This window comes from Colletotrichum costaricense (genome assembly GCF_030867565.1).
Source record: "Colletotrichum costaricense strain IMI 309622 chromosome Unknown Scaffold_15.1, whole genome shotgun sequence".
NCBI lineage: Eukaryota > Fungi > Ascomycota > Sordariomycetes > Glomerellales > Glomerellaceae > Colletotrichum > Colletotrichum costaricense.
The window spans coordinates 211,382-235,417 of NW_026848244.1; the positions used below are offsets into that span (position 1 = coordinate 211,382).

The 24,036-nt window shown below is 53.0% G+C and overlaps 7 protein-coding genes across 7 annotated transcripts; 5 read left to right on the forward strand and 2 right to left on the reverse strand.

The window, feature by feature from the left end:
• Positions 1 to 767: 767 nt before the first annotated feature.
• Positions 768 to 2,429, reverse strand: CCOS01_12407 (kinase activator; the record flags this gene model as incomplete). The annotated part of the gene is made up of 2 exons (XM_060460556.1): positions 768 to 1,778; positions 1,863 to 2,429. The coding sequence occupies 2 exons, from the start codon at positions 2,427 to 2,429 to the stop codon at positions 768 to 770; spliced, it is 1,578 nt and encodes a 525-aa protein (XP_060308604.1).
• A 1,508-nt stretch (positions 2,430 to 3,937) lies between these two features.
• Positions 3,938 to 5,016, forward strand: CCOS01_12408 (uncharacterized protein; the record flags this gene model as incomplete). Its single annotated transcript, XM_060460557.1, has 3 exons — positions 3,938 to 4,654; positions 4,720 to 4,863; positions 4,918 to 5,016. The coding sequence occupies 3 exons, from the start codon at positions 3,938 to 3,940 to the stop codon at positions 5,014 to 5,016; spliced, it is 960 nt and encodes a 319-aa protein (XP_060308605.1).
• A 1,249-nt stretch (positions 5,017 to 6,265) lies between these two features.
• Positions 6,266 to 8,734, forward strand: CCOS01_12409 (glycosyl hydrolase family 3 N terminal domain-containing protein; the record flags this gene model as incomplete). Its single annotated transcript, XM_060460558.1, has 4 exons — positions 6,266 to 6,392; positions 6,458 to 7,183; positions 7,237 to 7,968; positions 8,022 to 8,734. 4 exons carry the CDS (start codon positions 6,266 to 6,268, stop codon positions 8,732 to 8,734), a joined length of 2,298 nt encoding a protein of 765 aa, XP_060308606.1.
• A 3,074-nt stretch (positions 8,735 to 11,808) lies between these two features.
• On the forward strand, positions 11,809 to 13,740 carry CCOS01_12410 (GMC oxidoreductase; the record flags this gene model as incomplete). Its single annotated transcript, XM_060460559.1, has 1 exon — positions 11,809 to 13,740. The coding sequence occupies one exon, from the start codon at positions 11,809 to 11,811 to the stop codon at positions 13,738 to 13,740; it is 1,932 nt and encodes a 643-aa protein (XP_060308607.1).
• A 3,142-nt stretch (positions 13,741 to 16,882) lies between these two features.
• On the forward strand, positions 16,883 to 18,583 carry CCOS01_12411 (uncharacterized protein; the record flags this gene model as incomplete). Its single annotated transcript, XM_060460560.1, has 7 exons — positions 16,883 to 16,998; positions 17,053 to 17,185; positions 17,256 to 17,517; positions 17,576 to 18,007; positions 18,071 to 18,177; positions 18,236 to 18,335; positions 18,408 to 18,583. 7 exons carry the CDS (start codon positions 16,883 to 16,885, stop codon positions 18,581 to 18,583), a joined length of 1,326 nt encoding a protein of 441 aa, XP_060308608.1.
• Positions 18,584 to 18,928: 345 nt separating this feature from the next.
• On the reverse strand, positions 18,929 to 20,108 carry CCOS01_12412 (oxidoreductase; the record flags this gene model as incomplete). The annotated part of the gene is made up of 3 exons (XM_060460561.1): positions 18,929 to 19,446; positions 19,507 to 19,732; positions 19,785 to 20,108. The coding sequence occupies 3 exons, from the start codon at positions 20,106 to 20,108 to the stop codon at positions 18,929 to 18,931; spliced, it is 1,068 nt and encodes a 355-aa protein (XP_060308609.1).
• Positions 20,109 to 21,548: 1,440 nt separating this feature from the next.
• CCOS01_12413 (uncharacterized protein) lies at positions 21,549 to 23,884 on the forward strand (the record flags this gene model as incomplete). The annotated part of the gene is made up of 7 exons (XM_060460562.1): positions 21,549 to 21,633; positions 21,762 to 21,855; positions 21,936 to 22,789; positions 22,909 to 23,267; positions 23,517 to 23,590; positions 23,642 to 23,761; positions 23,833 to 23,884. The coding sequence occupies 7 exons, from the start codon at positions 21,549 to 21,551 to the stop codon at positions 23,882 to 23,884; spliced, it is 1,638 nt and encodes a 545-aa protein (XP_060308610.1).
• Positions 23,885 to 24,036: the final 152 nt, after the last annotated feature.

Genomic DNA, 24,036 nt, shown 5'->3' on the forward strand with positions numbered 1-24,036 from the left:
GATCATGATTTCCTGGTCCCTGTCTCTAGATCTATGTTCATAACGTACAGTTTCTCGGTCCCGGTACCTTACCTGGCCATTGCGGAAAGCTGGCGTCCTGTTCCTGATGTCGTCATGATGGGACTGCGCTTGTAGCAAGTGTCCATACACTCTCTTATAGACATCAAACGCTGTTCTCACAGTAGCATGGCCGTAGAAGCACATGCATGGATGGCAAGATACGGCCTGGCGCCCGTTGCCGCTCGCCAAACCGTGCTGGATCATCACTATCGTCTCTTGTCCACAGACTGAATGTCAGGTACGTCAATACCACTGCAACCACTCTGTTCTACACTCAATATCGTTTAAGTATAAAGGTTCCTCGCTACGTGACCGCTGCTGTGCAAGACACCTCGTAGACTGAATCCCATTTGGCCGTGAGGCTTCCTTCGACCAACTCAAGTAGACCCAGTGAGCAACGCAAAGCGGACGGCGGAGCTAGTGGCAATCTACACTGAAGCCGTTATGGTCGTTGATCGATGTTCCTGTGGTATTGATAAGATACTTCACTTCATACAAGACCGGAGAAGATGAAATGCCCAGCCAAATAATAATCCAAACAGACTCTGCCGCCGTCCAAACCATGAAACCATGAGACTATCCCTTGCCTATCTGGAGGCTGCCGTCTTTACCCTGTTATGAACGCCAATGAAACCAGATCCCGGTGAATCCTTACACTCAAACAATCTAAATCAACACAGGAGCCAATCCGAAAGACTGCAATGCTCCTACCGCTGCTGGCTCCTCTCCAATCGGTCTCGAGCAGCGTCCACGACGCTTCGGTCCAGTGCCGGCGTGCTTCGCTGCCCGCCAGACACGTCGTCCTCGGCGTTGCCGTCGTCAACCGCGACGAGTTCCCACCTCTTCATTCCGCCGTCCATGCCCGGCCATAGATCCGTGGGGATGAACTCGCCAATATCCTGGCGGAATCCTTCGCGCTCCCGTCGATCATTTTCGACGAGTTTGTCAACGCTATCCATCGCCTTCTTCCAAATGTTTGTAATCTTGTCCTCTACCATGCGGCGCCGCTCGACCTCCAGGATCAGGTTATCATAAGCGCCCGCGTACTTTTCGTAAAAGTCTCGAAGGTCGTCCATTTCGCCAAGTTTGTTGTAGATGGTGTATGTCTCATCCTCCCACCGCTGGAGGAACTCGGCCTCGCTCGCAATGTAGCTGGCCATACGAGCGCCCATCTCTTCCAGCGCAGTGAACCCTTGCAGGGTGCCGAGGAACGCCAATTTAATCTGTCCTGTTTGTCCAGTCATGGCTGAAAATTCCTCTTCCATGGTCTGGAGTGTCTTGTTGATTTCCTGGATGACACTCTCGACCTCTGATGCATCGCTAACCACAACATTCAGCATGTCCGCCCGGTCTTTCATCGTTATCGGTTCGAGGTCGGGCATTTGCGACTCTTGGTCAGCGATTACACCAGACAACGATACACCATCGCCGCCTTGTGACTGCGTCACCTCCGCCGCCCTACGACGAGCAAGAGCCGCGCCGCCCTCTGTCGTCCGCACCGCTGTGACGCACAAGTCAAAGTGTTTAGTCAAGGACGTGAGCAGTTGGGCCATGTCATGTGAACTGTCTACGAGAGAACCGAGAAGCTCGGGTATCGGGTCGTATTGTGACGAGTCGGAGGGCATTCGAGGCAGGGGTGTCGTCGTCATCGTTTTCTTTAGTGCTCGCAGGTCATCGTCGAAGCGAAGGAGATCGCCATCAAAGGATGTTTGGATAGCCTGCAGGTAATTCATTCCGTCAGTCGTCTAGACTATCATAGATAGTGTGGGAAATCCAGAGGCAGCAGGGGTACGTTTACACACCTGCAGCTCGCCGAGGCTCTGCTTCAGAGCCTCGACCATGACGTGGACGCTCTTTTCGTCCACAAAGTCCATCAGATTGCGGCGCTCTTCGCCCGGCGGTCTGAAGACAGCTTCCACAGTTGTATTCTTGAGCATGGCCATAGTCTCCTGCAGCTTCTCATTGGTTGCATCCATGGTCTTGACCAGGTGCTTGAAGTCGCGCTTGCCGGCATCGTAGGTTCTCTTGAGACCACGGCGAACCTTCATCAACAGCGCCAGCTGCTCAGAGATGGCACGTCGCAGGAACTGGGTTTCGGCATACAAGATAACTGCCTCCTCATGGGCCTGGCGTGCATCGGTCGCGATTTCGTTTGCTCGCAAGACGGCCGTCATGGACGAGAGCGAGCGTTTGGCGGCGAGCAAGTGTTCCACCAATGTCTCAACCGGCACATGGTCGGCAGCGGCGGAGGCTGACGTGGAGGGTGCATCACGGCGGTCTCTGGAATGTGAAGGGGACGTGGAGTCTCGGCCGGCCGAGGTGGACGAGGCTGGGCTCCGGCTGGACCTGTGGGACGGGGAATTGGCCATGTTGAATGGGGGAGAAAGAGAGGAAGTGCTTCACGACAAAAAGGTCAAGAGTTGGAGCGATTCATATTTAAGTAGAAAGGAATAGGATTAAGGTGTTGATGTGAAGAGCAAAGCCAAGATGCGAAGCCAAGGTGAGCCAGGGGAGGATGAGGATGTAAAGAGGAACAAGGAAGCGATAGAGAGAAGGACGGGAAGACGGTTGGGATGGGACGGGACGGGATAGGACAGGACAGGATGGGATGGTGTAGGCGACGAGGATGATGTCGCGATAAGGTTGGAGCTTCGGTCAGGTGTGTTATCCTTATCGGACCTGGCTTATCTCATCCGCGCACCACCCCCGAGAGTGCCTGCCACCTGCACTGTGAGGACCTCTTTGGCTGCTGCTGCTGCGTTGCTGTTGGCCGTTTGCGGTGCAGCCTTATGTCGCACAGGCCACTAGAGCGGAGACCTCCCCCTGGAACCACAGTCAAATGGCGGCGATGATTGGCTGTGACTCACTTTTATGGGTCTTTCTGCCTGGGGAGCTCCCAGTAGCTCCTTCTCCAACACTCTTCAGCGCCATTCCAGCAGGAGCGATCCAGATGATCTCACACCTCCCCAGGCACTTGATCATCGCTGCGTCCGGAAAATATCTGGAAATCTGGAATATCCACTGCTCACCTTTGAATGTCACCAATGTCACCTTGCTCACCTTGACTTATCCATTCCCATGTTCACCTTGGAACCAAATCAACGTCACAGTGGTTCATCCTCCCACCACGGCTCAACGTTCTAGAACAGCTAGAAAAGGGGCTGTCAAGGCTGGACCCTGCCGAAGCTACCGACTGAAACAACCTTTTCCACCAACATCCGATGAAACCAGACGCTCTCTGACACTTGTATCAATTCCAGTCCAACGTAAAGCCATCAAAGACGAAGACCGAAGCTGACGTCGCCAGCTCCGAGCTCTACGGAAATCTCGAAGCTCCCGTCGTGCCGATCACTTTCTTGACTCTGGCAGCTGTGGAGAATGATCCAATGGCCTGCTTCAATCTTCGGCAGCTACCCGGCGTCGCTCCATGGCACACCATCCTTTACGGACAAAGGCTCGAACCTGATGCGGCCTTGAGGTGCCGTCAATTTGAATTCCTGTCATCCGATGCAGCAAAGCAAAAGCTCCATCAGGAATTCTCGGCGAAACTGACGAAATCGACTCTCTTTCGACCAACGGCGACCAGCACGATGCTCACCTCATCGTCAGCACGATAATATCAGGCACAGACTTGAGGCGAGTGGTTCATCCAGCCACATGTGGCTCGGCCTCAGCACCTTCGGACTGCGCCATCCCCGGCCGGCCCCCTGGTTTGAGACAGGCACATCCCAGTGATGACTCGCCTTCCATGAGCCGTGGCCGGGCAACAATCTACTCCTGAACACACGTGTCGTAAATTTTCAGAAAAGACAACCTCACAGGCTCATGCGACATCGATCTGTATGCCGCGCGATCTGTCGGGCACTCGATGTTCTCCATGGCCCCGAAATCACCGACTCCGTCCATTTCGCACCTCATCTCGTCTTATCCGATCTTGTCCATCCTCGCGGAATATGTTTCAGCCTTGGACCTTCTTCACATAGCTCAGACGAACCGTAACCACCACGCCCACATCCTCGGTTCCCGTACAATATTCGAGAAGCTGAAAAGCCTCTGTCTCTGCGATGGCCGCGGCTTAGTGCAACGCCAAAACTTTAGCGGACGCTACTGTCCAAACTACTGGACTCTTCTCTGCGGCCTCCCTCCCATGGTTGTCGGGGACGAGGAAATCGAAGTCAAGCTGTACAACATCAAATGCGACGAGGCTGGAGCTCTGCCCTGCCGGAGATGTGGTATCAACGTCTGTGAGGAGTGCAGGTACTACGATCGGCTTCTGTCCGTGGAGGAAAGCTATGTCGAGCCGCGCTACAACTGGCGCCCTCTCAACATCATGTGTCTTTGCCGCGATTGTGACTTCCAGCTCGAAGGTGATAATCGGAAGCTACAACTCAGCGACACATGCGATTGCAACCTATGTCTAAGGTGGCTTTGTACCAAATGTGAAGACGCGCAGAGAAAAGAGACCACAGCGTATTACGACACGCGAACTCAGGAAGCGTCGGGCCAAAACAATGTGCTCAACCAACCAGAGGAATGGGGTCCCGATGAAGCCTCAGAGACCAAGCAACTCGAGATATATGGCAAATGGCGCAATGTGAGTTCCTGTCAATTGAGCCACGTGAGTAGTTGCTTTACACCTGCTAATAGCTCTGCCGTCAGTTCTATTGCCCTTGCGGTGCCGGCGTTGCGCAAGAGACCGTCCCAAGATGCACTTGGTGCAAGCGCCGTGTCAAGACCCAGGACGAATGGTTAGATGAAAGAAATCAGCTTGCCCGACTTGATAAACCGGGGGGTTCGTTCTATGTATGTTCAATCTACGTTGGGAGGGTTGGAAGCAATCACTTACAGTCCTTGTAGAACCCGGATCACCCACCCTTCGTCATGGACACCAGCTATAACTATCCTACTCCCTACCCGAGGCTGGGGTACATTCGGCCTGAGGACGATGTCCCGTGATGATCTTCATCTTTTTTGCCGAGGTTGCTCTTCCGTTAGAGTACACTGCTCGAGACAATTATGCCCGACGTCGTGTGTGGCCGCCCTCCCGTCATCGGTGGTAATCCATGGCATAGTACCGACAGGCATGACCCGGGAGATATTACTCCAGAATTCATACACCACGCCACTCGGACGAACCAACAGGGGATTACAATCGTCTCCATCTGAAATAGGCCAGCAAGGACGAAGAGCCAATCGAACCGGCTCGCTTCTACGTCTTGCTCGCACGCTCTTCGTGAGTCAGACGTTCTCACAACCGGTGTTTTCCCGATGGCTGCCACCCCACCGCGTTCATCGACGATGATGGAGGAGTATTGTGTGAATTGATACTTACAAACCGACTTCGGACACGAGTTGACCAACTTCATTGCCGAAGAGCTTTCCGTCCCAGGACTCCAACTAGTCTAGATGTGGAATTCGACCAGTCCCAATCTTACGACGTTCCCCGCATTCTCCCACATGCCGGCATCGCATCGCGCTGGAGATGCGGAGGTGACATGGGAATACTCTCCGGTATTGCTACCTATAATACCTGCCATCTAAAACAACCCCGGTCGTTCCATTCTCCATTCTCCATTCCCCACGATTTCCCCGCGCGCCGAAGAAAATACCGCCGAAGAGCCTCCAGGCTGCATGGAATATCTCCAGACGAACTACTCGTGGCCTGGCTTCGCATCCTTAGCTGGTTGAACCTGCGATGGGACTACCAAAACTAGGCAAACTAGCCACCAACGGCCATCCACACCTTTCTCCCCCGCACCGTTGAGAAATGGCACCAACAACGTGGACCGACATGGAGTTTTTCCCGACTTGGGGAGACATGGGGTTTCCACACAGACTACCACCGTAAAAAGCTTGCCCAAGTGGCCGGCGTCGCATCGTTGATGAGATCATCATTGTGCCTTTTGACTCCTGGAAGACGGATTCCGAGTGGAGGTGGATCTGGCTGCGGCGAAAAGTTGAATGTGATCATGGGAACACCGTCGACTAGGGAGAAGGGCCGACGGCGTGCACAGTACTGCGCAGCGGTGCCGGGGACTAGATGTCGGCCGTCGACTCATCTCAGTCCGAGGAGAAGTTGGACAGATGACGTGGGAAAAGGCACGACAAGAGGGGAAGTTCTTAAGTGGTTGGATTTCCTGCGTACGGGGACCATGGAGCAGAGAGTTTGCAAGCTCAAGCTGTGCTCTTCAATTGGGTCCTCAACATGGTCAACAACTTGATTTCGACGTTGGCGACGGCCCTTGCTGGCCTCACGCTCTGCGCTGCTCAAGATAGCTATACCAATGATACAGATCCTTACTATGGCCAAAGTCCAGCCGTCTACCCCACGCGTCAGTACTGACTTCTCTCTTAACCTGAGCATACCGTGACATGAACCTAACCAAGAACCAAATAGCCGTGGGAAACGGAACGACCAATGAGAAATGGGCCACAGCGTACCAGCGCGCAAAGTCCCTCGCCGCTCAGATGACCGTCGAGGAACTCGCAAACTTCACCCATGGCTGGGATGGCCTCTGCACCGGCAACACAGGCTCCGTTCCTCGTCTCGGCATCGAGCCCATCTGCCTCCAAGACGGCCCCGATGGCGTCCGCGCGCAGGAATTTGTCTCGGCGTTCCCCTCCGGCATCCACCTCGGTGCGACATGGGACAAGAACCTCTCGTATGCCTACGGCGAGGCCCTGGGCGCCGAGTTCCGAGGTAAGGGTATCAATGTCGGCCTTGGACCCGTCGGCGGACCCCTGGGTCGTATCGCGCGCGGCGGCAGAAACTGGGAGGGTCTGAGTAATGATCCGTACCTGTCATCTGTTGGCGTCGGTGGTATTACCAAGGGAATGCAGGATGCTGGAACCATTGCGTGCCCGAAGCACTGGATTCTCAACGAGCAGGAGTACCGCCGGAACCCGAGTGTTGAAGAAGGCGAGGCCGGATCATCCAATGTTGATGATAGGACGTTGCATGAGCTTTATGTTTTCCCTTTCATGGATGCGTTGAAGGAGGGCGCTGCGTCGGTCATGTGTTCTTACAATCGCGCCAACAACTCGTACGGATGCCAAAACTCCAAGTTGCTCAATGGAGTCCTCAAGACTGAGCTCGGGTTTGAAGGGTTCGTTGTCAGCGACTGTAAGTTTCTCTTGCTTTCTGGTCTCCATGGCCGCTGCTTACAATTACCACAGGGGGCGCACAACACGCCGGCGTGGCAACCGCAAACGCAGGTCTCGACCTGGTCATGCCAAACGAAGCCTTCTGGGGCGCATCCCTCGTCGAGGCAGTCAACAACGGCAGTGTCACCCGTGAACGCGTCGAGGACATGACGACAAGAATCCTTGCGGCGTGGTACTACATCGGCCAGGACAGCGACGACTACCCAGCCGTCGGAGCCTACTCGAACCTCCAGAAGCACGCGCCCGTCGACGTGCAGAACGGGCACAAGGCGATCATTCGCGAGATCGGCGCCGCCGGTACCGTGCTGGTGAAGAACGTCAATGGCACGTTGCCGTTCAAGAACCCCAAGTTCTTGACGGTGTACGGTTACGATGCTAGCTTGCCTCCCACGCCGTGGGGCAGCACGAGTTATGGCCCGTCATGGGGTACTGTACTGGCGGATACCTTCAACGGGACGTTGCTTTCTGGTGGCGGCTCTGGAACGACGACGCCGCCATATGTCATTACTCCTTTCCAGGCCATCCAGGACCGTGTTATCGCGGACGGCGGAGTGGTTAAGTGGGATTTCTACTCTGAGAACCCGCAGCCCAACTACGTCAACTCGGAGGCATGTCTGGTCTTTATCAACGCGTGGGCCTCAGAGGGATACGACCGACCAAGCCTGACGGACGAGTTTAGCGATAACTTGGTCAACAACGTCGCGGCCAACTGCTCCAACACGATTGTCGTGTTGCACTCTGCCGGTAAGTCTTATGCTACTATCTAGCATAGCCACCGCTAACCGAAGTTCCTACAGGAACCCGCGTTGTCGAAGCCTGGGCAGACCATCCCAACGTGACAGCAATCCTCTTTGCCGGCTTACCCGGCCAGGAATCGGGCAACTCCCTCGTCGACATCCTCTACGGCGACGTCAACCCCAGCGGCAGACTCCCTTACACCGTCGCCCGCGCCGAGACAGACTACGGTAACCTCCTCAACTCGACTGTCGAAGCGGGCCCGTTCCCGCAGGACGATTTCACGGAGGGTCTATTCATCGATTACCGCGCCTTTGACCGCGACGGGATCTCGCCCCGGTACGAATTCGGCTTCGGGCTATCGTATACTACCTTTGGCTACTCTTCCCTCTCCGCGAGTGCCGCGTCGGGCGTGAGCGCCGGTATCCCGGATCCGAGCGTCGCGATTGTTCAGGGCGGACACCCCGCACTCTGGGAGGAAGTCGTCTCCGTGAGCGTGACGGTCCAGAATACGGGCGGCGTGGGCGGCCATGAGGTCGCGCAGCTGTATGTTGGTATTCCCGTAGAGGGCACGCCCGCGAAGCAGTTGAGGGGCTTCGAGAGGGTATATGTCGAGGCGGGCGGAAGCGCGACGGTGGAGTTTGCGCTAACGAGGCGGGATTTGAGCTTTTGGGATGTGAGTGCACAGCAGTGGCGGTTGAGTGAGGGTGAGTATGGGGTTTGGGTTGGGGCTAGCAGTCGGGATTTGAGGGTGAATGGGACTTTTACTATTTGAGTGGAGGGAGGGTGGATGAAATATTGGGGGGGGGGGGGGGTTACTTTAATGCTATTATCGTCTGAGGCAGGGATGTAGCTCGAGGTAGTTGTAATGATGATGATGATGATAATCAATGTGGCCGCATGTTGCGTTCAAATACATACACTGCCAGGAACGAGAAATCCAAGTCCACTCCTCTCTTCAAGACAATGACAGCTTTTGAAATAATTGTACATTGCACCTGTTGAAGTCGTTCACTGAGAATTAGAGGGGAGATATAAGACTTCGTGCATACATACATACCCTTCATCATTCTCCAAAGTGCCTGGTCGGAGTCACGTAATCGCAGGTCTTCCCCGAAACGCTTCATTCGAACTCTGCACCTGCGCGTCCAATTGGACACCACCAACCGTGCGATTGCACACCTTTCCGAGAGATTCGAAAACAAAATGATGGAAACTACGTTGAAAGGAATCAAAAATGGGAGGGGTCTAAGATCATTCACGGAAAATGCAAAAAGTTAACCAGCGTGATGCATCCGCCGGTAATCGAAACCGGGTCCCTTGCTGATCCGAAGAATGGAAGGCAAGGATGATAACCACTACACTACAGATGCTGGTTGTTGAGACGTGTGCGCTTCAGCTTGTAATTGAAGGATGAGTTGTCGGGTCAGAGCTCCGTCGGGTGGGTCTCAACCACGGGATACCGCGGGCTGCCGAGGGGCCAATCAGAGAGCCGTATGCAAAGAGCTCCCATCTCCTTCCCTTCCGGCTCCAACGAGCGAACGAACTCCCCGGAAGGTTTGTTCCCCCTACCGGCCAAACATCGTAGCCAAAACATCAAGTCTTCCCGAGTCAACAGCACAGCCGGCGGCGAAAAAACTGCACTTGTGCTGCACGACTTGGGCTTCGGCGTATTAAGCTTATTCACGACTCCGCTCCACGAATCCTCCCCCTCACGCTACCTTACCTCTAGCTTGATTCGGCAACCATGTCGTCTCGAAGAGGCAGCGCAGACTGGTGATGTTGAATAATGCGAGGACCTCGCAACATATTACTTCAATTGCCCGACATTGAATCCGGTTGACTGGCAACGGTGAAGAGATCCGAGGCTGGCAAGTCAGTGCGGATGTGCGAGGTCGCGACAACGTGGCTGGGACTGGGGAGCCGGTCGATCTTTGTCCGAACTCTATGGGTACCACGTCAACGAGCAAGGACTGTCGATCTTTCGAGGAGCGATTCATTGCTTTCGCACGTGAACAGCAAGATATTCGCAAACTTCGCTGCAGCGATTCTTCCCATCCTTGTCGTCTTTTCGAGTCCGTTGGGGTCTCGGGGTATTCCATGTCCGCTAGGTATGGGACACTTGAAAGGGAGGGACACAGGAAGAAGCAAGAAACAGGGAGGATATGCTGACGCCCTGACATGACCTCGAATGCTACCCTTCACTCGCCTTGACAGTGGTGACGATATCTCCAATCTCAGCATGCTTTCTCCTTGAACGGCAGACGCTCTGATGGGCATTGACGCAAGATGCGATAGAGAAGGGCCGGTTGAGATATCCTCGACAGTTGCTGCTCAACAACAAATCCAAAATCACAATCTGGCCCCAACTCCATTACCGCCCGAATTGACTTGCGGAAAATGAGCCGCTAAGCCTCCCACCGGCTCAAGAATTACTCCTACGCCATCTCCGTCATGTTGAGTCGCCCGCCCGCTGTCAGTCTCACAACTTACCTCGGTAGCTTCCATCACTTCGCGCGTAACTCATCACCTCGCAGTCTCAGTCTTGCATGAGATCCCGAACCACCCCTCTCTCGACGGAGCACATTCACGGCCGAGATCAACCAAACCCGCAGAGCAGACTACGGAGTACAGAACTGCAGTGAGTGCAGTGCGGGGAAGACCCGCCAATTCAAGATTCAGTGTTGCATTGCAGCGCTCGCGGCGGAGGGTGAGGCAAGCACTAGCAAAAGACTAGCGAACCGCCATCACTGAAAGAGGTGTGCTAACAGTCTCGGCAGATTGCTAGAGCACTGCTGTATGCGACAATGATCGTCATCGCAGCCACTTCCGAAAAGTGAAGCCGCCTGCGAACGCCGCTCCGCACGTCTAATGTCGTCCTCGAGGTCGTTGAATTGCTGGCGTTGAGAGCATGGGATACCCTGTCCGGCGAAGGGCCATCCCGCGCGGTCTAGTGAACTGTAAATTTTACCTAGTCCAAGGGGGCAAACAGCAACCGCAAATCGTTTTGCGTAGCCTGCGAGCATTCGGACGACAGGGATCCAAAAGTTGAGATGAGGACCTGTGCAAGGAATGGCCCGGCTGAGTGACTACTATGTCTGCATCAGATGATCTGTGCTGCTCAACACGAGCGCAGCCCCGAAGTAACCCAACATCGATAACTTCTCGATCCGATATTCTTCTTCCAGATGGACCAATCTCGATATTTCCCCCATCAGCTTTCTCCTCTCACTGGCTCCTTAGGTTCAGGAGAAAATAACTCAATATCCTACCAACCCTTCGTGCCTGGTCTAATAGTTGAGGTTCTCGTATCCCTTGATAAACCTTCGCCGCTTCTTAAAGCCCCTTGATCTGGTTTGGAATTCGCAAATATCTACAATGTCGTCACTTTCCTTTGTCTCTCCCAAAAAGACAACTCAAAAGCTTGACTCAATCAAGCACGAAAGGGAGGCGCCAGCAATGTCTTGGCGGACCGAGCCAGTGACCCCGCGCCGAGAAGGCCCGGAACAGTGTCCGGGCTATCGACTAATTCTAAGCGCAGCGGCGCGGACATGGATCAAGGTGGCATTCTTCGTCATGCCGAGTCCCTGGAGATTAATTGCCCACTAGCTGCCTCCCCAAAGAGATCACCACCATATGCGCCTATATGTTCCTCGTCGATCGTGGCTTATAAGAGCTGGCGATCCCTCGTGGGATGGGTATCAAGATCTGCAAGTAATTACGGATACCTCGGCGTCGACGAATCTCTCAAGGTGTGTATTATCCCAAGTTTATCATCGTCTTCTGGATTTCCCATGTCTGACTCAACCTACAACTCCAGTCAAGCCGCTTTTCACAATAGACATCGCCATGAGGTTAACAAATCTCTTCGGCCTCCTCGCCGCTTCCACAAGTCTCGTCGCTGCTGTCGACCTGACCGGCTATGAGTTCATCGTCGTCGGTTCCGGCGCCGGCGGCGGAGTCTTGGCTGCCCGTCTCGCCCTCGCCGGTCGCAAAACCCTTCTCATCGAAGCCGGCGATGACCAGGGAGCCAACGAGAACTACACCGTCCCAGCCTACCAAGCAAAGTCCACCGAAGACGACGCCATGGCATGGGACTTCTTCGTCCGCCACTATGCCGACGAAGCAAGGCAAGCTCGCGACTTCAAGACCACATACGAGACACCAGGTGGCGGCGAGTACACCGGCCTCAACCCGCCCTCCGGCTCCACGATGAAGGGAACTCTGTACCCTCGCTCTGGCACCCTCGGAGGCTGCACCGCCCATAATGCACTCATTGCTGTCTACCCTCACCGCTCCGACTTTGACTACATCGCCAGCCTCACCGGTGATTCGTCTTGGTCAGCAGACAACATGCGAAACTATTTCATCCGGATGGAAAACAACCGCTACCTTCTCCCCGGTGTTCCTGGCCATGGATACAATGGCTGGTACAGCACCGAGACTGCCCCTCTCAACCTCGCCCTTCTCGACCCTCAGCTCTTGAGCCTTGTCACCGGAGGCGCATTCGCCCTCGGAAACGAGACAAATTTAGTCTTCAACATCGCCACCCTGCTCGCTGGCGATGGTAACAACGTGGCCGCCAGCCGCGACACGACGCCTGGCTTTTACCAGATCCCCATCTCCTCCAACGACGCCCACCGTGTCGGTTCCCGCGAGTTCATCGTCGCCGTCCGTGACGCAAAGACTATCACCGGCGCGAAGCGATACCCCCTCGACGTCCGCACTAGCTGTCACGTCACCAAAGTCCTCTTCGACAACTCCTCTCCGCCTAAGGCTACCGGTGTAGAGTTCCTCGACGGAAAATACCTGTACCGCGCAAGCCCCCGCTCCCGCAATGCCGGCGCCGGCACCCGCGGCACAGCAACCGCCTCCCGCGAGGTCATCATTGCCGGCGGCGCCTACAACTCCCCGCAGATCCTTAAGCTTAGTGGCATCGGCCCGGCCGCCGAGCTGCGCAAGTTCAACATCCCCATCGTTAAAGACCTCCCCGGCGTCGGCACGAACCTGCAAGACCACTACGAAATCGCCGTCCAGGGTCGCACGCCCGCCGACTTTAGCGCTCTTAACGGTTGCACCTTCGGCTTCAACGGGCAATCCGACCCGTGCCTCGCGCGCTGGAACACCCCTATCCTCGGCGACCGCGGCATCTACGAGTCCTCGGGCTTTGCGGCGACAATGTTCTACAAGAGCAGCACCACCGAGCGTAACGAGTGGGACGTGTTCGCGTTCGGCGGACCCGTCAACTTTAGGGGCTACTTCCCCGGCTACAGCGTCAACGCGACCATTGAGCACGACTGGTTCACCTGGGCGATTCTCAAGTCTCACCCGCGCAACACGGCCGGCTCGGTGACGCTGCGCACGGCTGATCCGCTCGACGTGCCGGATATTCTCTACAACTACTTTGATACCGGCTCCGGCAACGCCGAGGCTGATTTACAGGCCATGACGGAGACCGTGAAGCTTACTCGCGACGCGTTCAAGCGGCAGTTGGTGCCCATCAAGGAGGAGTTGCCTGGCGCAGGCGTCCAGGGCGACGCGGCTGTGAAGCAGTATATCAAGGATACGGCGTGGGGTCACCATGCTTCGTCGACGTGCCCTATCGGCGCCGATAATGATCCGATGGCTGTGCTCGACTCCAGCTTCAGGGTGCGTGGGGTTAATGGCTTGAGAGTTGTTGACGCGTCGGTGTACCCGAGGATTCCTGGCACGTTTACTGCCGTGTCTACGTACATGGTCGGTGAGAAGGCTGCCGATGTGATCTTGAGCCAGAATCAGTAGACGATGAGGGGGTGGGAAGCGGATCTGGGAGGCTTTTTGTTGATATCAGCGTGCTTTTGTGTCTCGGGTAGCAGCAATGCGCTTAATATGATTAATATCGCTACTTACCTTATCCTAAGACGCAAGTTCTGTGAAAGTGATTAATTCTAGTCGTCCATTGTCGGCAATGTTCTTCTATATCATACTTATAATTGCGACTTCAAAGGATCATATTGTAGAGGGTAAGAATCGCAGGCTTAATGGACGCTATAGGTGCTGTCATCATGTACATGTAGCTTATGGTCGTACACGATGGAATACGAGGGTCGGAGTGTGAGGTAGGCCCGTCGACGGCTTCATGAAGCATCGACTTCACGAGATCTCAACTCCAGCAATTACCCTGGTTATTATGGAGAGTGTTAATCCAGAGGTTCAGCTCTTCTATGTAATACGGCTATTCAAGTTGCCGAATACGGATCTGAAGTGTCTGTCAAACCGAGAGTGGTGGGAGTTCAGTGGCATCACGCCTTGCCCGTCGCGCCGCCGGTTCACGTGATAGACACGTATCTGAAAGCCCTAGATGAGCCCGGGCGGTTTTCAATATCGGCTTCTAGCGAAGATGAGCATGATAACCTTCCTGAAGGAATCAGTGTGCATTCGGAGGCTGCGCTTCCGCAGGAAATTTTGATGGTATAGCTAATGTTTACCTGATACAATTCTAGGGATCTTACCACGCTCTTCTGTGGTAGTGGCCTTGACTTCAATGGCGCCTCTCGTCTGCCTGATTCGGGACCGCAACGGCTTCAGGTAGTTTACTCTGCCAGAGGCCAGATTATTTACTCGAGCTCTTCGGATTTAGGAAATGCTCATTCGCATTTTCCGCCATTTTGATCTTGAATAAGTCTCCTCCTCACATCCGCTAAATCTATTCATCCATGAATGCGAGAACAATATCTCCTCGTCCGACGGCCCCACCTAGGCTTTGCCACAGATGAGGGGTGGGGTCATTCATGAACATATCCTCTTGAGGCCCGTCAATCAGATATGCCATAGCTGGTTTCAGTTTGGGAGGCCCACTCAAGAGGATGAGCCCAGAGTCTACGGGAAAGGCCTCTGAAAACTCGCTCGCAAAGTCATCGGAGAAGACAGACTGGCTGTCCGCGTTCACCAAAGCTATCACTTGCTTCCAGGACCGTATTACTCCGATTCCAGTGGCAAGGCTAACTGAGTTCACGCTGGAATCGCATATGGGTATGGGGTCGGAGTCTGTCTTTCCCAAGTCACCAGGCCCGCTGAAACGCATGTACGGCGCCACGCCGAGTGTTACTCCCAAAGTCAATCCGCGTTCTGCAACCTTTCCGCGCAATAGATAAGTCAAGCCCATGGTCTCATGATAATCGTCAATTAGTGACTGGAGCTCATCCTTTCTTACCGATGCTGAAAATTATCGGCCTGGCGGCTAAATGCCAGATTCTCTAGATGCTCCCAACGAATGACTTCACGAAACAGACCCGCGGATCTTAGCGATGGGTGGAAAATCGCCTAGGCAGCATCTCCCCTCCGAGTCCTGTGCAGGATGCCGAGTGTTCTCCTTCGTACACGTATCTTACATTCGGCTTCTTGCAATTAGATGTCTCAATAAACTTGTGTCACTGCGTAAAGATTGCTTCCAAGATCATGCACACATAAGTCCGTGATGATATTTTGTGAGCGACTTCTGCTAACGCCGAGGTTTGACTTGCCGGCCGACCTGCCGGTCGGGCAACTCTAAAGCAATTGGCTACTTCGGCTAGATTCATCTCAAAGTTGGCTTGGCGAGCGTGCCATGAACCTTGGCAGCGCCCGGCACCTTGTTATTTACAGATATAGGATCGGGCGTGGGTCGCGGATCGGTCCAGTTGCCGATAATCCACCATTCATTGAAGTTGGCTTGCCATTTGCTCTTCAGTTTGACAGGAAGTTCCATAACGTGACCACCGGCCATCTCCGTGGCGCTCTGTGGCTTTACAGTATTAGTAATTCCATCGCGATACTTCGGTCCGAGTTCTTCTACACTTCTGCACGTCATCCCAGTAAGTACCTTGTTACAGTATCTCGTGCTACTACTCCGACTCGTACTAGGTGGGCTATTGGAGTCTGCAAAGATATACATCAATGCCATTAAGATGCCGAGACTGACCACTACAGTATAAGCGGTGGGATACACATCGAATCCAGAATGTTGCAAACCACAAGTGTCCAGTATGTTTATCCCTGTAACCCACCGATGCTGCATATTTACCTTCACCGCCCTGTTTCGTAGCAATTGCATTATAGTAACTACATGAGCCTTAGCAGTACATCATTACACCGGTAAAGTGCGAATCGAAAAGGCCCCAATAGCTTGATGCATGCCATCTTCAGAGACGCCAATGATGATGAAATTAGTACCCTAGTCAAATCGCGAACCTAGGGTTCGAGTACATCTGTAGGTTTAGTGGAGAGCCAATGATCTACGTAGTGATCCAGAAGTTAAAGCTGCATAATCGAGTTTCACATGTTAGCCGAAGTCTGAGCGCAATGAGATGACAGCCATCTCGTGCGTTGATACTGCAGGCCTTGGACCGGAATATGCTTAATTTGTGAGTGACTGACTCAACTGATAAACGCCTGAATCACCGGCAATTAAAAAAAGAGTTCTACTGATCGACCTTATTGGGTATTCTTCAGAAATAACATAATAACCTTTGAGATTATACAGGATCTTGAACTTTAGTGATATTTTCAGCTTCAAAAATAACGAGGCTGAAGTGACGCCCGAGGTCGCGGACTACTCCGTGTCGGCTCCATGAAAAGCGGGGTTGTTATGATTGGGCCTTCGGCCTGCGGGTAGCTCCTTGAGAACATGCGAAAAGATCCAAGAGGGTAATCTTTCCCTCTCCGCACCGCCACATCCTAGCCCGAAAGAGGAAATGTAATCCGCCAAACTCCGCGTACATTTTCCTACGCGAAGTCCACGTCTCTACGAATAGCCGTACGTGTATCCGTAACCACGAGGCCTATTGTAACAATCCTTGGTCCGGACGCCTGTCTGAGTATGTACAGCTTGATGACTTTGGTTCATCTCGGCTCGATCACGACGACATCAACTTGCCTCAAGACAGCATCGTGGGCATGTTGAGGGATGTCTGAGCATGATTTGGCTGGCGAGATATGGAAGAGCCCTCTGCCGTCGCTCCTAGACATCAGCGTTGCGAGGCGGGCTGGCCAAAGAGGCCTAGATGAAGATATAGTCGCAAAGTAAGTCTGGCGCGTTGCGTTATGTTTCAAGCTTTTGTTGACGCAGTGATACAGAGACAGCCAGGATGACTCTTTCCAATCCATCTCAATTTCCCCGTCGTTGAGTCAACATGGCGTCGGAAGACCATTCGAAGACAGGGAAAAGGCGAGATTGTTCATGCACTACATTCATGATCTCTCTACATGGGTAAGTGATCGTCTTGAAAGTACATGGACTCAGACATAGTGGTCGAGAGCTAATGTTGAGAATCGTACAGGTAGATGTGAGCGACAAACGTCGACATTTCGGAACAGAAGTGCCCAAAAGAGCATGTCATTCACCCCTGCTTGCATACGCGATCATAGCATTGGCATCTCGAAGCCTCTGCTCCATCAAAGGAACCGATGACTCCAAACCTTCTACCTACTACAGCCACGCCTTGCAAATCTTGATACCGATCCTGGGTAGCTCTACAGAGGCCCTGAATGAAGAAGTTCTGGCGGCGATCGTAATCTTGAGACAATACGAAGAAATGACTGGTGAGAGTTGCCAACTTTGGTTGCGATTGTCTTTTGAAAATTGACTTTCTTTTTGAAGATACCGACTTTGGCGTTCATTTATCCGGCAGTTCCAAACTTCTCAACTCCATGTTCAGCCTCGCGAGTAAAGGTGGACTGGGAGAAGCAGCGAGTTGGATCGTATTGCGCCAGGACTATTGGGTCGCCTTGGTCAAATCCCAGCCTCTGAGCATCAACTTGGACAGCTACAAAGGTTCTAGCTCGTTCGTCGTTTCCGATCCCGAGTGCCTTGCCAACCGTGCCGTCTTTTTGTGCGCCCAGGCCTGCGCCTACGCCTTCCAACCCACCATGGTCAGAGACCTCGATCGATGGAATAAACTCAACCAGGAGCTCGGAAACTGGCTCGTCTCTAACCCTTGGCATGCGGATCCTCTCTGGGTAGACCCGCCGCATGATACCAGTGCCAACGGGTCTGCTTTTCCAACGGTATGGATGACGCATCCTGCTCATGGTGAGACTAAATATCGAAAGTTCGCCTTCTTTCCTTGTGGAAGCTAACAACTTGTGCTTTTAGTGGTGGGATATCAACATTACAGTCTTGCACGCATGATCTTGCACATTTTCAACCCATATCTAAGCAAACCGAGTCTTGATACCTTTAGGCGGAGAAGGGAGTCAGAGGTGAGTCGGCAGTTCCAAGCCTTTGGCATCAACGTACCATCAGACTGACACCGCTCAGCAAGCAGTTCTGGATAACTTCCGTCTCCTTCTAGGTCTCGCGATCAGCAACCCGCTGGTAGTCAATGCTAGTTTTACAGCTGCCCATGCATTGAGAGCCTGTAAGCGCCCCTGCCTGATCCTGTATTGAATGAGCATATGACTGACTAGTGCGTCCGTGTTCGCATTTACAGGTGGCATATATCTCACGGACCCCAAAGAGCAACGCGAAAGCCTAGATTTACTCGACAAACTACATCAACGGACTGGATGGCGCACGAAAGACTTGGAGGAGCAACTGAACTCTCAGTGGTCACAAGATAGTTGCAACAGTGCCTTTGGGCATCTTTTTGCAGACGCTCGGAAGTGATAAAACCGAAAGTCTCCACGGCCTTGCTTGTCTCTATCACGTTTTTCCGCGGAGAAGAAGCTTTTAGCCAATATCTAGGACAGACGTTAGGTTTCGGCAAAGTCAATGCAGCCTGCGGGCTATCTCTGCTTCCTGCCAAGGAATCATAATCTATAAATCATATCCTAGCTCTTAGTTGACCTTAATGCCGAAGTTTGTGCGTATGAATCTACGTGCCCGTTTGTATAAAGCAGTTAAACGGGAGTGAGCAGACTGGTACAGCATCTTCAGTAGACAGCAACTGAATAAAGACTTTCTATTTCATTAAGCAAGGGAAAACTTTCTATCTGTCCCCTATAACATCGTCTACAACTTCGCCTGCTTCTCAAGGCGCCGACCAATCTCGTCAAAGTACAACTTCTTGCCTGACTCCAGCGCCTCTTGCAGGTAAGACCCAATCTGGACAGCCTTGACAGCGTTGGTCAACTTGAGAGGCAACTTGGTGTTGTCCAGTGCAGCGGCAGTGAATTCGTTTGCCTCCTGGACGAAGGCATACTCGAACCGACCGTAGTAGTGGGCGGGGACTTCCCTGGTGATACCCTGGGGCCCGTAGTAGTTGACAAAGTTGGCTTGGGGGTTTCCATTGACTGTGAGCTTGCCGCCGGTGCCGATGAGCTCTGTGGTATCCTCTTGTCCGTGCGCCATCATACGCGAGTTGTAGAAGTAGGCGATCTTGCCGCCCCAGAACTCAACAATGCCGACGGCATTATCGCAGTCGCCGTGCTCCTTCAGCTCAGGAGAGACAGCTGTAATACCGGATGCTGACACTGACTTGACTTGGGAGTCCTCGCCAAAGAACCATAATGACAGGTCAATGTCATGGACTGTAGTGTTTATTAGTATAGGCAGCCAATCACTTTTGGATAATCGGGAGAGATACTAACCACTCATGTCAACGAAACAACCGCCGTTCAGGGCCGCATACTTGACAAAGAAGCCACTGGGATCATGCTTGTCACATGTTTGAGATCTGATAACGGAAGGTCTGCCGATCAAGCCCGTCTCAATCTTCTCAAAGGCGTCCCTGTATGATGAGTCGAAACGGCGGGAGAAGCCGCACATGACCTTGAGATGAGGCTTGTGCTGGGCAGCAGTGACGACCTCCATGGACTGCGGAGTATAAGCAATGAGTCTGCAAGATTGATGGTTGGAAGCTACTGACCTTGGCGAGGTCGAGAGAGATGGGCTTCTCGCACAGGACGTGAAGATCCTTGTTGATGGCCTTGATAGCCTGATCGGCATGCACCTTGGTAACGGTGGCAATGACGACGGCTTGGAGGCCCTCGTGAGTGAGCATCTCGTCGTAGTCGGTATAGAGAGTGACTCCGTGAGGCTCTAGCTCTTGTCGTGCCCAAACAAGCTCATTCTCATCCGGTGTGAAGGCGGCAACGAGCTGCGCGCGGGGGGTGCGGTGCAGGAAGTTGATGGCATGACGCTTGCCCATACGGCCAAGGCCAGACGCCGCGATTCTGAGTTTCTGGACCATTTTTGTGTATGTGATTCGTGGATAGACAGGAAAATTTACTCAAGCGTCTTTGAAGGGGTATGAATGCAGGTGAGTCAACAAGATGGATGAAGAGAGAAGACTGGCATGCTGGAATCATCTGGCAGACCAGGCACGAGCTCCTCATCTTATATAGGCGACCAAGGCGCTGGCATGCACGAATATGGAGCATCTACAGTGATTATATGAACGAGACATACTCACGATGATACTGAATACGGTTGGAACTTCCTTCCTACCGGTGTTCTGCGGCATTCGGGAAACTGATAGCGCAAAATGCCATGGCTAGAGGCTGAAGCTGTTGCAAACAACATCGAGAAAGGTTGGCTGAACAGACCAATCATGACCCCCAATTCGTCTGAGCAATTGTCAGCCAACGGAAAGCCTTACCCTTCACAACCAACGAGGCAAAATTCGCGCGCGCCGTGGCGATCCCGAGCGCGGGGAAGTGGGTCCGGGGCAGAGGCCGAGTCAGTGGATCATCTTTTGGGGGTTTCGCTCAAGTTTTACTCTTTTAGTTGAATAGAGCAATGCTTTCCGCGACGGTCTGTTGTTAGACTTGGGTCTAGAAATCCGGAGACTTTTTGAATTCCCATTACCCCAGACAGTTATGAGATCATGATCAACTCAAGCAGGTGCCGATTCCCAGCAGAAGCCAGCGTAAGGTAGTTTACTCGCAAAAAGATATGGTGTTAAAGCTTCATTGGGGTTTGAGGCTCCCCGTAAGGCGGAAATAACGAGATTAGATGAGGATACCCATGATTTCTTTTATAAATTTAGCTTACGGTTTTGATCGCGCCTTCTTCGCGAATTGCTATGAACTCAATTGTGATTGTCTATCAACCCCAAAAGACTACATAAGCTCAAACCCAAATTCAATACCAGACGCCTACCGGCACGCAGTTTGCACGAGACTATCATTGTAACATCTGGCCACGATGACTTTGACGCGCCATCGGCGACATTCGGCGTTCTTACCGCACGTCTCCAATTATTATCCCCGCACGGAAATCCCTCCTTAGTTCGACAGACTTGGAAAAAACTGCGCGAAAGGCCCCGGTCAATCGTCCGAGTTACAATGGTGTGTACATTGCCCACATCCCATACCAGCCGCCAGTTCTTGTTCGCCTTTCCCCCACAAACATGTTGCTCACCTTCTGTCGTCCCACCTGAGCCGTTTGCCGCCGCCCAAGAGGAATAACCGCCTTGCAGTGCAAGTGAGAGACAGTCGCTGTTTTCTTGCCTCAAATGCCCAGTCCGGGAACCGTAAGGAGGCCGGGCTGCGAAAGCTGTCGCTCAAGGTACGTTACTGGAGACCATTTACTCAAGCTGTCATTCATCTGTAAATCATTCCCTCTTTACTTTGGTAGGAAGGGTAGCCAATGCCCCGGCCTCTCGGATAGGTTTGCGGAACCCGCGGGGATGGCTGCCATTTCCCTCTGCCGCAGAACCCCTCGCTCCCAGCCCGAGACCGAGAACGGATCGATCTACCGCGTGGCCCCGGACAGTTCACTAACCTGATTTTGTATTGCCTTCCCCAGACATATCAAATGTAAGTGCGGGGGTGGATACGCCCCCCTTCGACAGTGGGAGTATTGACGGCATTCCGTTCCAATAGCTGACTTATTCATAAAGGCGATAAAGGAGCCCCTTGCGGGCAGTGTGTTCGGAAAGGCAGGGCTTGTGTCCGCGGTACCAAGCTCAAGTTCAGACACATTACCGTGCCAAGGTGAATTGCTTATCCCTATTCTCTCTTATTAGTTGTCTCCCCAGCCCAAAGGCACGCATCTGACTGCTTCCAACCTACAGTGACACAGATGGTAATCGAGGGGAGCCCCAATATGAGTTCTCAGATACGCAAAAGTGGTGCCGGGTGGCGGGGAAGAGGATACGCTTCATCGACGAGACCGCCGATATAAACAGCCTCCACAACGATGGATTCGACTCCGACGACGAAGACTTCATCTCGATCGAAGATTATCCCCCGAGTCCACCAGCACTACCACCGCGACGGACCAAGAAAAGACAAGATGAATTCATCAAGCCGTCATCGACCAATCGTCCAAGCCGAAACTCGGACGCTGCTGCCAACGAAACTGGCCAGAGTCCTTTACCCATCGAGAAAGGCCAGCCGTACCCCTTGACGAAGCTACCCGCCCTACACCCTCATCCTGCTTTCCGAAGCCCATCGTCAGGCCACTTGGAGTCAGACGATGCGCCGCGGTCCTTCTCACCAGTGCCTCGAAGCGCCATCAGCGAAATTGGTAGCGGGAGCCACTGCGACGACCCTAGCTTGCCCGAGCCGCGTCGATCCTTCAGTTCCGCCAACTTTCCGTTAGAAGACCGTCGTGAGGCAGATTTAGTTCGCCACTTCAGGGAGTTCATCGCGGCCTCCTTCGACTATGGCGACCCACACAATCGGATCTCGGTTCTTCTTCTGCAGCATGCTGCTCTCAGCCCCGTGCTGCTCAATGCTGTCTTAGCTGTGTCGGCAAAGTCGAAGGATGAGGGCGATAGCCTAAACTTCTTTGATAAGCCTGCAGAACGATACTATGAGATGACTATGGAGCTTCTACAGCCTGCCTTGGATGACGCTGTTCCCGAGGTCGATGAGGCACATATTGCTGCCGCCGTTCTGCTCAGGCTTTATGAGAATATTTATAGTGCGTCCTCCCACTGCCTAAGGCTATGGCTTCATTGCCTGGCTGCATGGAACTCGAGAACCTGGCAAAGCATTTGTGACATCATGCCATGCACTCAGTCTCGCTGACTTTCATAATAGTCACACCGTTGTGTCAAAAGACACCTGTAACCCCGATATGGAGGTTCCTTTCCACGCACATCAAGACTCCCGAGCATGGCACTCTCCTGGAGGCAGCAATGTGGGCCTGGATACGCATCGAAATCTTCCGGTCCGTCATGCGAAACGAAAAGCTAGACCTCGAAATAGAGCATGTTGACTTCGATCGCTCCCTCCGACCAGCGGACGACGATATCTGGGCATGGCGGATGTGCCTCCACACCGTCGACGTACTCAACTACTGCTATGGGGAAAACAAGTCCCGCGAGACCTATGACCAGCTGGTATCTTACGCTGCGAAGTGGATGAGGTCAGTTCCAGAGTCGTTCATGCCGGTCTTGGTAAAAGCCCCATTACGTGGTAGCCTCTTTCCAGAGATATTCCTGTTAAACGATTCTGTCGTAATGGGGCTTCTGTTCTATCACATCAACCGTATTCTCTTAACGATACATAATCCTGATGCTCAACTCTTGGCTAAAGTATCCAAGCAAGCAGCTCGGTCGATCAATGCAAGTCTTCACTGCCTGGGAGCCGCACTTTCTTTGTCTCTCTCTTTTTTTCTTCTTTTTTTGCTTACGTATATGTTGTAGAATGAGATCTTTACCGACGTGAAAATTCTTGCCGGCATGGCAGACTCGATCAGCCCATGTAATCCGGCTCATATGTAGGTTGATGAGCTCTCGGGATTTCTGAATAATCACTCACTCATCAACAGATCGGCCTGCATGGCAATAGTCTTGGCGGGCGACCGTTTCACCATACGGGAAGAACAAGATGTACTCTATGAGTTGTTATCAAATACTGCAGATGACTTCAGCTGGGATGTATCATTGATGTAAGTTGGCCCGTCTTCTTTGCCAGTTTTCGCCTTGGAACCTAGAGTAGGGAGCTGACATCTTGAGGTAGACTAGCGCACTTGAAGAAGTCATGGAACTGGCCGGAAGACATGAGTATATAGCTCGCTTATGGCACTTTTCTATGATATGCCCCCAAGCTTGTATACCAAGTTGTAGATAACTTGAAGTTTTCTACCTTTTATCAAAAGTTCCCCCAGCCGTGATTTCTACGTCGAACGCTCATGGCCACTTTCTTTGCGGTTTGGTAAATGTT